Below are 14,458 nucleotides of genomic sequence, written 5' to 3' on the forward strand. Positions count from 1 at the left end.
TTTGCAGATTTAGATGCAGCAGCAAATTAACAGACTTTGCCAGAGCAGTTACCTGATTAAGAAAAGCATGTGAAGAGGGGACAAACAAACTTTACATAACATTAGAGGTGACTGAACCCACTATCAACTGTAGATGGGCATGAAATCCAAAGTGTTGACTGGTTTTGGTTCAGATGTAAATCCATGCGCTTCTACCCACAGCTCCTTCGCACCGAGCCTCCTATCTCTGGTCACTGTAGATCTCAACCCAATGCATGAAATTTTCTGCTAATAGCAACCACGCCAATTGCCCACATTGCATGGCGGACTCTTCCTGCCTTCACAATTAGAATGCTCATGGTTAAGCCCCATGCGAGGCTACTCCCTACCACTGCAATACAGCCTTTGCAATTCAGCATTCATTTACAGACAGAAGCTCTCTAAGAGACAACAGAAAATACTATCCTTTATCTGCTGGCAACTCAACCTAAGCCATGTCTTCACTCTTTTTAATTAAATTATTTGGATACTGCCTTTGGAATATCATCCCTAGGCTGCACAATACATTTTATAAAACAGACACACTCAGGATATATCAGCATCATATATTCTTTTGATGACGGGTTCCTTAGTTTGAAAACCCAGCTATTACAGACTTTCTTTGATTGAATCACATCTCTTACCCGCAGTGTTTATCCTAACTGCCTGCCTCCTCCAAGAAGAAGCCAATGCAAGAGAAGTGGATCCTTGATCATTTTCAAGGCCAGCCTCATGATTCTCCAATACTGAATAGGTGATAATTTAAAGGGGGGGGGAATAGACCATATTGGCTGTGAGTCCTAGAAGACCTGCTCCTTGTCTTTTCCGCCTGGCCTGGGAGGGCAGGGCTCACTTCAACTACAAAAACTGAGGCTGCTGAACTGACTCTTTGTTTGAGGTTTTTTGTTGGTGTTGATTTTTTTTTGTATCTTTATTTTAGAACTTTTGTGGAAATTGTTCAGTTTGGTTGCGTATTTTTTTAGTGTTTTCTTTATTGTTTATAACTACTTTTGTTATGTTGCAGTTCTGTATTTTTTCACATTGTAAGCCACCTTGAGCATGATTTGAACTGTGGAAAGTTATTTATTTATTTATTTATTTATGTATATATGTTTGTTTGTTTGTATGTATGTATGTAATCAGTGCTATTTTTCTAGAAAAAGAGGTGTCGGAGCTCACCATGAACTTCTCCCTTGTTCTCTTAGAATAGCAATAGCACCCACCTGAAACATGCAGGAGCTGATCTCCAGTGAGCTCTGGTTGAAAATAAGCCCTCTATGTAATACCGTATAAACCTCCAAATGTAGAAAGGAAGGAGCTAGGTGTGCTCTCTATGAAGACTACTGTTCTTGTTTATTCAAGTAGTCATATTCTGCCTTGTCCAATGAAGCTTCAATTTGTTAGCCAGCGTCCAGTCTCTTGTGTGTTTCCAACTGCTGTCCCCTGTGCCACCTCCAACTCTATTCCAGAGGATCTCCTGATCTTTCACAGCTGAAAGGGAGAGCTGAGACCCAAGAGCACTCCATTCTGTTAGGGGAACTCCACTCATGGATCCAACCAACCATACAATACATCTACTTTAGACAATGACAGCAGTTACTGATATTCAGATTCCATGCTACTAGTTGCGCAACCTGAATGTATCCCAAAGTACAGTGGGTGGGTGTGGGGGAGCTTCTCAAATTTTTATTTTACAAAATCCCATGGTGTGCAATATTGAGGGCAATGACTTTTCATCAAATAACTGATTATCTTTGAGTCCTACCTTCTTTCAGAGCTTTATCCATGTTATGAGAAATCATCAATCGCCTTGACTGGACAGATTCATGTGCGTTTCCAGATAAAAGAGTCTGAAAGACAGCAAACATGCACACACCTAAGACATGGACGAATGCAGCATTTAAATAATATTTGATTGCTAAATCCAGCAAAGCACACACTATGTTCGAGACATCTAGCCCAGTCTTACGACTAGCCCAGTCATTTAAAAAGTAATTTTCTTTCCAAATCTGGGGTTGCCAAAACTCTGAGCCAGTCTCCTGACTCCAAAAGGTGTTCATTTTTTAAAATGACCAATCTGAAGCTAGAAAATTAAGTTATAATTTGCAAATTTGCAAATACATGTAAACTAATAAGGGAAGAGAACCATTCATCTTCTGTCAACCCACAGCAGATTTGACAGCCACAGTATGCGAGATAAGAATACAACCATATATTTGAAATCACAAGGCGTCAGCATTCAACATTTGCTGCCAACATGAAAGGGGGATGAACATGATCGGAATCAACACCTCACCCAGAAGGAGGACTTCTTGTACAGCTGAATGTGTCCAATAAATGTGCATCTCCACAGATAAAACCATCTCCCTCAAAGCTTCTCCATCTCCAATGACTCTAAAAGCAACACTATGCAAATAGGGTGATTCAGTTGTTCACCCAAGTTAGCAGCAGTATTGTCTTTGAAGTTCAAGATGAGCAGCAACAGCTTTAATCACAATAACCCGCAGAATAGGTATTTACAACTGGCTTCGTTTAGATGGTGTGAGGCAAGCCACCATGTCATGAATCACATTACATACACATACAAAAATGCAACATATATATTGTATAAAAAATGATCAGGATCTCCCTTTTTGTTTTGTTTCTAAAAGTAGCAGCTTGGGGAAGGACTCAAATTGGACTGGGACCACTGTAGTGGGGAGGGGGGGGGTGAGTCTCATATATGGTAGCCAGTATAGGGCAGGGCTTGGCAAAAATGCCCTGGTGAGCCAAATGGGGAGTCTTGGCAGGTCAAATTTGGCCCATGGGCTAGAGGTTTCCCACCCCTGTGCAACATGGAATGTAAGTGCTCTACGTGGAAAGTACAGCCTCTCATTTCATGGGCATGCTGTGTACACTGCTAACTGCATACTCAGCGTGCTTTCTTCTTATGTACACTTCTGATTCACACTCAAGGGTTATGAACATATGAAACCACTTTATACTCTCATACCATTGGCCCAGTAGTGATGTATGGAAGTGAGAGCTGGACCATAAAGAAGGCTGATCGCCGAAGAATTGATGCTTTTGAATTATGGTGCTGGAGGAGACTCTTGAGAGTCCCATGGACTGCAAGAAGATCAAACCTATCCATTCTTAAGGAAATAAGCCCTGAGTGCTCCCTGGAAGGACAGATCGTGAAGCTGAGGCTCCAATACTTTGGCCACCTCATGAGAAGAGAAGAATCCTTGGAAAAGACCCTGATGTTGGGAAAGATTGAGGGCACTAGGAGAAGGGGACGACAGAGGACAAGATGGTTGGACAGTGTTCTCGAAGCTACGAACATGAGTTTGACCAAACTGCGGGAGGCAGTGCAAGACAGGAGTGCCTGGCGTGCTATGGTCCATGGGGTCACGAAGTGTCGGACACGACTAAACGACTAAACAACAACAACCATTGGCCCATCTACCCCCATAGTGTCTAGTCCAACTGGCAGTAGCTCTCCAAAGGCTCTTAAAACCAAAACATTAAACGCCACAATATTTTTTAAAAAAACCAATTACGAAAAGCTGCAGAAATAAACACACACAGCATAGCATACAAGAGGGATTTTACTAAGAGCATTTGCTTGGCTTTGAAATGCCAAGCAAAGTACTGTACCATTCCACATTTGGGGTAGACCACCAAGTAGGGAAGGTCCTTTCTCCTGCAGCCACCTGCCATGCCACAAATGGCAGGGGCACTCAAAGAAGAGCCTCATATGCTACAGTGCTAATCCCACTTTCCTAAGTCCCATTGAATACAATAGTTACTGTATGGCAGGTACATGTGGAAATAAACAGTTCTTCTGGCTTCAAAAGGTCTAAACTAGGTCAACGAAAGAGCTATGGCCTTCTCCGCAAAGCGTTCTTAGATATTCAGTTCAAGCAACCAAACACAGTTCTGTGCATATTTATCTCTCCCTCTTGGCTATCTTCAGTCAATGAAAAGAAACGGGGGGGGGGGGACCAGCACCACCAACAAGCCCATCAACTATTTCTAGGAAATTATGAGGAGGAACAAAACAGGCATAGCGCCAGGAACATAAAAATAATGGACTGTCCACAAAAGAAACATCTTATTTCAATCTAGGGCCCAAATGAAAAACTCAGGTTGTGAAGGAGCAATACTAGATGAGTCACACATGCTTACTGTTAAATATTGAGACAATTAATATTCCTCAGTGGATCCTGCCCTCTCACTCTGGGTGTCAATTAACGCCATATTTAAGTTTTGTAATGAAGAGTTGCTGCTTCTAATAACATTTCGGTATTAGTTCTCCAGCCAGCTTTGGATAATGATCCCCTTGGCCAAATAAGCGGACATATGAACAAACGTTTTGCCTGCGCCCACTCTTCTATTGTAAAAGCAATCAACCCAATAAGATTAACTAACTAGCATTTCCCATTTTGTACAAACCGGAAAACTACGGGTTACCAGTTTTCAAAGAAGCCAGATCTAAAGCCAACTTCAACTATGGTTAAAGGCTTCTATGTTTGATTACTAATGCTACAAAGGAAGGACTGAATATATACGGTATGTGGGCAAAGGTTTGTTCCTATCCAGGGCTTTTTTTTTACAGCCGGAGCTCACAGGAGCTCAGCTCCAGCACCTCTCAGGTGGGTGCCATTGTCATTCTAAGAGAGAAACAGAGTTCACAGTGAGTTCTGGCACCTCTTTTTCTAGAAAAATAGCACTGCTCTTATCGCAGCTTATTAAACTAAAATATATGACCTATTCATCAGATTTGCATACACAGGAAGGCCACTTTTGTGTTGCTTTAAGTACACACGTCTTAACTACTTCCTAATCATTATTATAAAATGTATTATTATGATTATTAACTAAATTTGCATACCACCCTTCCCCCAAAGGCAGTCTCGTTGCTCTGTCCCAGCAGTTCAAAACCATGCCAGTGCAAGTAGATACATAGGTACTGCTGTGGCGGGAAGGTAAACAGCCTTTCTGTGCACTCTGGTTTCTGTCACGGTGTCCCGTTGTGCCAGAAGCGGTATAGTAATGCTGGCCACATGACCCGGAAAGCTGTCTATGGACAAACGCTGGCTCCCTCAGCCTGAAAGTGAGATGAGCACTACACCCCACAGTCGCCTTTGACTGGACATAACCGTCCAGGGGTCCTTTACCTTTTTTTTTAACCTCACAACATAAACATTAAATGTAGAGTACATGTATCTTTTATTTGGACTGGGATCTAGAAAGCTAATGAAGGGACATTTTATGCTACTTTAGGGATACTCAGGAGATTTCTGTTGTTGTTTATAACTCCCTCAGACCACCCTCTTCCAAATGCTGTATCACAAACTCTTCTAGAAAGTCCCCTCATTCAAAAGGGATTTACTATGATCACACGGAGTTGGGTGTTCGGATCAAATGAGCCCACAGCATCTGGGAATTAGTTACACAATTATCTGAATCTCAGGCTTGAATAACAAGTAAGCTAATGTTGGGTAACTTCCCCCTGAACCAAATAGTGGAGAAGCCAGGGTATAGGTGGGTGTTACTTTATTAGAATGAATGAACTTCTCTGAATCCTTAAATAACATTTTTTAAAAAATCATGTCAAGAAATACCTCACTAGGAAGAGTACAGGCTCACTGGGAAAGGACTTGAGCAATACAAAACAAATCTTATCTCATGCAACTGCTTCTCTCTGACCTACAAGAGTGCTCTATTTAAAATGTGTTTACAGCAACAGAACTGACTCCAATACTGAAAAATTAGGAACAAAAGCGGGGGGGGGGGGGGAATCTCAAGCCTGAAGGTAAAATGCTTCCCAACTCTCAGGGCTCTCTCTCGAGGCCATAACTTTTCTCGGGCTCTGTTGTCTATTCTCTAGTGCTTTTGCCTAGCTGGAATGTATCACAGAACTGTGGCAATGCATTCCCCAATAAACTAGAGTCAAGTTCTGACTACAAATACTCCCATTACATTTTATGGATAATATTTGTCTACTTGCATTATTTATATCCCATCCAGAAAGAGATTCTCTAGGCTGCCTATGGTAGCAATAAATAAATAAAAGTTACAGTAGAATTAACCATAAAAAACAAAATATAGTACCATGCAGATAATAATTTCTGGTCTACAAAACACCCACAATTTGAAATGTTATTAAAATGTCTAGAAATCAATCATTACACACACACACACACAGAGAGAGAGAGAGAGACAGACAGACAGACAGACAGACAGACAGACAGACAGACAGACAGACAGACAGACACAGAGAGAGAGATTACCCCTTCATACTTTACCCATTTGTGCTGTCAATAGTTAAGAGTAGCATACAAGTGGATTTTTCCATTGTCACTACTGTATATTTTTACAATCTGAAACTGAAGTTCCAAAGCATGTCCTGACCACAGTATCAAGCATCCATCATGAGGAAACTAAGAAAATCCAGGTTTGGTCAACACCTGGAACAGAGACCTGTTGTGGGAACCTTAGAGTTCCAGGATGTGAGAAAAATGGGAGAAACAACCGTAAGAAAAGTAATAAAAACCAATATTGATCTGGTTGCCTGTAACAAATAAGAATCAGAACCAGGTAGAACATACTGTATTGTATAAAAGTTATTTCCACTCTACACACATCCAGAGTGGAGTCCCCTTGATCTTAGCCAAAGGGCCGAGAAGCGATGCGGAGTCTCTAAGATGATTGGATGGTGCCGTGAATGCCTCCTTCTGGCAACTCTTGGTGCCAAACGAATTGCTCTGCTTTCCTCTGGACCACATGTAAGGCCCGGGGGGGGGCGGTGGCTTGTCATCTTGGCAGCCCAGGATAGGGCTGCCATATTTTGAAGAGCAAAAAAGACGATGCTAACAAAATAAAAGCAATTTGTTCCAGATTTTAACCCTGAAAAAAAGAGGACGTGTCCAGGAAAAAGAGGGCACATGGCAACCCTAGCAGGACCTCCATGCATACTGCCCAGGCTTGTGCTCTAAGGATGTCACTTCAGTGATTTCACCCCCGGAGGCACACTCCATTGTCTATCGAAATAGATGGATGCCAACAGCAAAAAATATGGATTTTGGAATTTTCTCTTAAACATTCGCAACAAGTAAAATACCCTACTCTTTCGTGGTGTAAAATACCCAACTCTAAGCAGCTTCTGTAAAATGTTATCCATTTTCAGGTAACCTACTTCAGCATGCCACCAATGAAGAGCAGATAAATAAATAAATAAATAAATAAATAAATAAATAAATAAATAAATAAATAAAGCAGAACAGGAAAGAAAAGAAAATACTGGTAAGTGCTGCAATTATAGAGCCTTGGTCTAAGGGACTTTGTGATTTCCTTAGGATTTTCAACACTAGCTGTGTCTGAGAGCCTCTCCTTGCCCTGACTTCCTCAAATGGCAACAAGGAAGGTTTTGCTCCCTCTTTCCCAGTCCGGAAACCAACCTTGCTGATTTTGCTAGCTACAAGATCGGCCTTAATGAAATTATCTGAAAATAAATGGGATATTGTTAAGGCCACCTATAAAACTGCACCGTAAATGTGTTGTTGTTGTTTGTTTCTTTTTAAAAAACAAAACAAAACCCAACAACGAAAGCGTACCTGCAGTGTCAGATAAAGATGGACAGATAGAAAGGTAAAGGAAAGGGGGAAGGATGCTTGAAAAGACAAGAGGTGCATATAAAAGAGTGCAACCATAAAGGAAAAAAGCAGCATTTATAAGGGAAGCTCTACCCCTGAAAAAATGACAGCTAGCAGAGGCACATAAAAAGTGAAAAGGCTGCAAAGGATTTAATTCTACTGCCTACAAATCCAAGAGAATTTGCAATTGCAAGGTTACATTTCCGCAAGTAATCAAGAGGCTGCTCTCATCTAAGAATGTTATCTAGAGACAGAATCCAAGCAACAAGGACAAGGAGTACCCACTCTTTAAAACTGGAAGGCAAAAGATAGCTGTTATCAATAACTACACATTAGGTCACACTTCAGAATGAAACTGATTCTGGTGCTAAAGGCCAATTAGCAGTCTAAGTATACAAACCACTAAGGATGCAAAAGTTTATTATATTCTATGACTATGACTTCACAAAGCCAAACAATAGTATATCCAATAAGCCAGGGGTCCCCAAACTAAGGCCCAGGGACCGGATGCGGCCCAATCGCCTTCTAAATCCGGCCCCCGGAAGGTCCGGGAATCAGCATGTTTTTACATGAGTAGAATGTGTCCTTTTATTTAAAATGCGTCTCTGGGTTATTTGTGGGGCATAGGAATTTGTTCATTTTTCTCTCTCCAAAATATAGCCCGGCCCCCCACAAGGTCTGAGGGACAGTGGACCGGCCCCCTGCTGAAAAAGTTTGCTGACCACTGCAATAAGCTCTTGCAAAAAGACATGCAGATTAAAAAGTATTTTACAGGTCAGTAACTTCATTGGTCTTTTTTGCAATACACTTCCTAAATAGCTAGGACTTGGATTGGAGTAATTTCATGGGGATTTTTATTTATTTTAAAGTGTATTTCCAGTTAAGCTACTTTAGCAGATAAAGAACTAGCAAGTTTGGTCTGTAATGATTCAGGGAGTAACAGCAACTACCTGTGGATCACAGTAAGATTTCTTTTTCAGAGGCAAAGATTGCATGGCACCCAGCCCTCACATCCCATGCAGCACACTTTTGGTGGCACGTTCTCTATTTTTATAAAAGTAAAACAAACAGCCTGCCATTTATTCCACCCTTGCTAAACAAGCAAGTATCTTAAAGCCAAATAAAATAGTCTTGATCTTTGGTGGTTTGTGAGTGACAAGCCAAATCCATTCAAGTCTTGCAGCACAACAAAATCCATTGAGTTTGGAGGCTGACACCATTAGTGGATGGTTTAATAAATTGCCCAGATTAACAATAAAACAGCTCTCATTCAAAGAAGTTCCCAATTAAAAGTGCAGGCTAAGGTAGGTTCTACTGCAGAATTTTACCAATTACACACACACACACACACACACAGAGAGAGAGAGAGAGAGAGAGAGAGAGAGAGAGAGAGAGAGAGAGAGAGAGAGTATATAGATATACTGTACTGTACACATGAAAGTCCCATTATTGGGGGAGATAAATCCAACTACCGGTATATGCCTAGTCCCAATGCCAACAATGCAAAATAATTTTGTCTGATATGCAAGGCAGATGATATAATTGGTAGGTTTCAAATCAGTGTGCTTACTACTATGCTTATCATGTCCAGAATTTTGCTGTGATTATAGTACAGTAGCTGGCTATACAAATCACTTGACCCAAATCACAGACACATAAAATTCAGGGCATTGTCTGTCCAATTTCAGAATAAGGAGGGAAATCTTACAAGTTTAGCTTCTATTTATATGTGAGGCTGAATAAACAGCTCTCAAACAAACGTTCATCTATTGTGCTTCACACTGATCATTCCCCTTTGGATATAATTTCTAAGAGTATACTATTATGTGCAACAAACACATCTGTCTATTCTGGTCCTGGGATACTACATGAAATCACAAGGTGGGGTACATTTTCCTTGAGAAAAGCAATGTAGGAAAATTGTGATGTATGAAGCAGGCTTAAACTCCTTTGCGGTCAACATTATGAATTGTTTTCAGTAGATCTGACACTCTACAATCAAAATTAGCTTTGGCAATTCAAACACTGTTTCTCACTTATCCTCAAAGCAAATAAGGAATGATAGTTCTTCAGTACCATATTTACTCAAATGTAATGCACACCTTTTTTGGCCAAATTACGTCGTGAAAATTAGGGGTGCACATTAGATTTAATGGCACATTTACATTCGCCAGCAAATACTTTTTTGGTTTCAAGGTTTTGAAAATTGAGGTGTGCATTAGATTTGAAGGCGCATTAGATTTGCATACGGTAAATCTGTGTGGGCTGCACCACTTCAGCCGGCATGGGTGTTCCACTATTAAAAACCTCAATGTAGAACACCAGATACTCCGGAGCTGGTGAACATCTAACTTTCTACATTTAGGGAGGGCAGGTATGTGTGTTTTGGTGTAGAGAAGAAATCCACTCCGCAAGCTCCCCTTGGTAGTGGTAAACAAAAGTTCATCAAAAGTGTCATCAAAATCCTGTGCGATATGGTGCCTTCATCCTCATCTGCTGCTTCTCATAATTTGGCCTCCCTTTAATGGCACCACCCAAAACCCACTGCCATAAAAGTGGGCTGTGTCACCCTGCCTGTTCAGCCAGCTATAATATAAAAGCCAAATTGAGGAAAGAACACCTCAAATTAAACAACTGAATAGGGAGATATGTTTTTCTGCTTTTTATTCATAAGCACGTAGTATTTAGGAACCCACATTTGAAATTGGCCAGCTTCCCCTACTGAACCAGTTCTATTTATTTACTGTATTTCTGCATTGCTCCAAAGGGTTATCTGAGTGGCATGTGGTTTAAATGAATAAAAACAGTGAGAAAGCAGTAACCCAAACCAAATACTGTACAACCATTGTAGGGCAGCATCAAAACCGATCAAAAGCACAGCACACACTTTCTAGTGTTGCTTGTTGTTAATCCTACTTTGAACAAGTTTACCAGTATTAAGCTTCCCGGCCTGAAATAATCCTCTGCTACTTCGGGCACTGCAGCCAAAAGAACTGGAGCAGCTGCACTGTCACTGCACAGGTGAAAAATAGGAGACCGTCATCTTTCAGCAGGGAAGCAGGAGATGAAATTAGGTTTCAGGCCGCTAAACTGGCAAACACACAGTCCAGGTACACAGATTCTCCCCTTATTCCTATTTTGGTATGAGATATTGAGGTGGGGGCAGGATTCAAACCTAGACCACCTAACACTTACTTGCTAAAAAGAAAAAAAAGAAAAATAAGACACCTGAACATACTATCCGGGGAGGCCTACAGTTGAACCCCAGGGGTCTGGGGAAGGCGGGAGATCTCTGCGATTCCCAAGTCGGGAAGAAAACATACTCTGTTTGGGCTCAGAGGCACTGTCCACCCCACGGAGCTGAGAATCCAAGGAGAGAGCACAGTACACGGGCAACTCTGGATTGAACTCCAGCGCTGCTTTGGAAGGCAAGGAATGCACTCTGAAAAGAGTCTGATAAACTCAGCGTCGGTAATTCGGCGCAAGGCAAGGGGGTACTTGCTTACCACGGCAGCTTGCAGTAAGGGAGCGACGTTTTCCCTGCCCGGGTAGCGGCAATTCCAGGCAGCGCGGAAATCCGGCGGGGGTCTGAGGCGGCCACGGCTCCGGCTGACGAGAGCCAGCAAGGTGCCGACTACGAAGGCGCTAGCGGCGCAGGCCAGGTAAAGGGCCAGCTGGAGCAGGAGCAAGGCCAGGCTCGGCTGCCCGCCAGCCTCGGCCGCCTCCTCGCCGCCGTCGCCCTCCTTCTGCCGGCCCAGGTAGAAGAGGGACACCGCCAGCAACAGCACCCCGAGTCCGGCGGCCAGCATGGAGCAGGGCAAGCCGCGACCAGTCGCCGCCGCCGCCTCGTCGTCCTCTTCGGCGGCGGCGGCGGCCGGGACGCTGCCGCTCCCGCACGACTCGCCGGGACTTTGAGCTGCAGGGGAGCCGGCGGCGGTCGAATCGAGCTGCCCGCTGCTGCTGCTGCTATTGCTGCTGCTGCTGGAGGGCACGTTAGCGGCGTCGGCATCGGGGAACATGCTGCTCCAGGCGTCTCCGGGAACCAGCGCATCTCCCGCCGCGGGGGCCCCCTCGCAAGGTCGCGTCCACCCCGTCAACAAGACTCAAAGCCCCGCATGGGCGCAGGCAGCCGGCCGGGCTCATGCCCGGGATCCCCGAAGGGACGCGCAGCTACAGCGACGCAGCCTGGCCGCCTAACTGCGAACAAAAGAAGCTGCTGCCGCCGCCGCCGCCACCGCGACCGGCTCTCTAGTTCATCGCATCTCGCGCAGGAGCCGGCGGAGGCCCCGCTGAGCCTGTTTGCGCGCCGCGGCGAGAGGAGGAGGCGGATGAGAAGGAGGAGGGAGCGCCTGAATGACAGCAACTGCTGGAAACCGAGCCATGTGTGCTCCAGCGGGCAAGGCGGGGCCAGCCGCGTAAAGGCAGCAGCTCCGGGCCAGCTCTTGCCTTTCTCCCCTTGGCTGGTTGCGGTGTCAATCTTAGTGCTGAGATTCTCGCAGCGGCTCTGTCCTGTGGGTTTTCGCTTCTGTTCTCAGGAAAAGGAAAAGAAGTGCTCCCTCCAGCGGAAGTCTGTAAATCCTCCTGCGTTTTGCAATGCCTGGTTGTGATTGAGAAGCATGCAAAATGCGCGTTGCCAGTTGCATTCTGCAACCCAGCTACAAGCTAGGGGGCGTTAGCAGGGCGGTTTCGGCACCAAGAGTATGCAGCCCAACTCTATGCATGGCCGTGAGTTCATAGGATCATAGGGTTGTATTATTTGAAGGGACACCGAGGGTCATCTAGTCCAACCCGCTGCGCTGCAGGAATCTCAGCTAAAGCATCCATGGCAGATGAGCATCCAACCTCTGCTTTAAAGAGGTTGAAGAAGAGTTCTTCACCTTTCGCGGGACTCATTTCCACTGTTGAACAGTTCTTATTGTTAACACACACCCCAAAGGGCGGTAAAGCCAATTGAGGAGACGATGGGTGGAAAAGGTACTGTATTCAGTTTACTGTATTGAGAGATGCATCAATCTAGACACAGGGTGAATAAGATCACAAAGGCTGTGCACCTCACATTGAGGAAAGCAGATACTTATACATACTGTAAAGGTAAAGCCTGACCCCCAGGTCCAGTCGTATCTGACTCGGGTTGCGGCGCTCATCTCGCTCTGTAGGCCGAGGGAGCCAGCGTTTGTCTGGGTCATGTGGCCAGCATTACAAAGCTGCTTCTGGCGAACCAGAGCAGCGCACGGAAACGCCGTTTACCTTCCTGCCGGAGCGGTCTCTATTTATCTACTTGCAATTTGATGTGCTTTCGAACTCCTAAGTGGGCAGGAGCTGGGACCGAGCAACGGGAGCTCACCCCGTTGCAGGGATTCGAACCACCGACCTTCTGATCAGCAAGCCCTAGACTCTGTGGTTTATGTATTGCAAAAATGCCTGAGCTCATGCCTGATGCCTATAAGCTTCCTAATTGGCTAAAGTTCTGCATAGACAAGAGCATGCTAAGCTCTGATCTTCCCGCCACTTGTGGGGGCTCTCATGTTTGTTCCCTGCTTGCATTAGCAGTTCCATATATGATTTTGGAAAGCCACCTAGCTTCCCGTCATGCTCTGTGGTTACAGTACCAAACCCTAAAAGTCACATTTACTGTAATTTGCTAAAGTGGTAGATTCTTATCTCTAGTACCATAGCAGTCTGCAAATTAATGCAAGCATAGCAAGGCTTCTACTATACCATGGGGGAAGTTAGAAAAAAGCAAAAGAAAACTTCATGTTAGCAACGTCCTGGTGATAATGATGGTCCACTCAAGTCCACCTAGTCCTGTATCCCTTGTGGGTTGGCTATCATTACTGTCGGAAAGTTCTTCCTGATGTGTAGGTGGAATCTCATTTCTTGCAAATTGAATCAATAGGTTTGGGTCTTATGTTGACATAATCTAGAATAGCATTAGCTTTTTTTGCTGTTGTTGCTGCTGCTGCATCACACTGTTATCTCATGTTAAGCTTGTGGTCCACCAAGAACATTTACTACTGGCAGGCCAGTGTTGCTCATTTTATATTTCTGCAGCTGCTTATTCCTGCCTAAGTGTGGAACCTTACATTTGACAATTTATTGCTAATTATTTTATATAATCATGAATATAATGTGGGCCTTATTCTCAAGTAAATATGCCTGGATCCTGCTACAGGCTGTAGCCCTAAAGGTTGTTAAATTAAATGAGACTTGCACCATGATCTTATGCATTTCCTCACAAATTAAAACCATGGGATTGAGTGATAAGCGTGTATTGAACAGTAGCCTTGCAACATAGGTGTTTGCACGTTTAATCGGAAGATTTCACTTCTTAATGAGACTTAACCCCCAAATCAGTGACCATATTAAGCCTCCTCCTTAACGCTTTTGGGAATGCAACTTAAACACTCAGTCAGCCATGAAAATAAAGTTAAGGCAACGGTTGTGTAGATGCCATGAGGAATTTGAGAACCAAGAGATCGCATTATTTGCACTGATTGCAGCGGATCTTATTTACAAACCCTTTGAGCAACCTCGTGAGGAGCCATCGAAGGAGGAGGAAGCTCTTAATGTTTATAGCACAACTTTAAGGGGCTCCCTTGACGCTTGGTGATGGCGACAGAAAAGGCAAAAAGATCCGAGATCCCCGTCTAATCTGCGGGGATTACATGCTCTATTTGCGACATTGCCGGTCGCTACCATTTACGAGACGAAGAGTTGACCTTAGCTAGAGAGTAAGCGGCTACGGCCGCCTAGCTAGCCTGCCGGCGCATCCAAGATTAGCCGTGAAGTCTACTGGCAGC

At 44.0% G+C, this 14,458-nt stretch overlaps 1 protein-coding gene across 3 annotated transcripts in view; it reads right to left on the reverse strand.

Moving 5' to 3' along the window:
• SNX25 (sorting nexin 25) overlaps window positions 1–13,914 on the reverse strand; it is a 53,214-nt gene extending 39,300 nt beyond the window's left edge. For all 3 annotated transcript variants that reach the window (XR_015947871.1, XM_035111746.3, XM_088661015.1), the window contains exons 1-2: window positions 11,165–13,914; window positions 1,784–1,868 (exon numbers count right to left, since the gene is read on the reverse strand). Coding sequence is in view for 2 of the 3 variants with exons in the window: in XM_035111746.3 (XP_034967637.3) it covers window positions 1,784–1,868; window positions 11,165–11,677 (598 nt within the window). In the remaining variant the exon portion in view is untranslated. The remainder of the gene's footprint in view (window positions 1–1,783; window positions 1,869–11,164) is intronic.
• Window positions 13,915–14,458: the final 544 nt, after the last annotated feature.

This window comes from Zootoca vivipara, chromosome Z1, assembly GCF_965207765.1.
Source record: "Zootoca vivipara chromosome Z1, rZooViv2.hap1.1, whole genome shotgun sequence".
Lineage (NCBI taxonomy): Eukaryota > Metazoa > Chordata > Lepidosauria > Squamata > Lacertidae > Zootoca > Zootoca vivipara.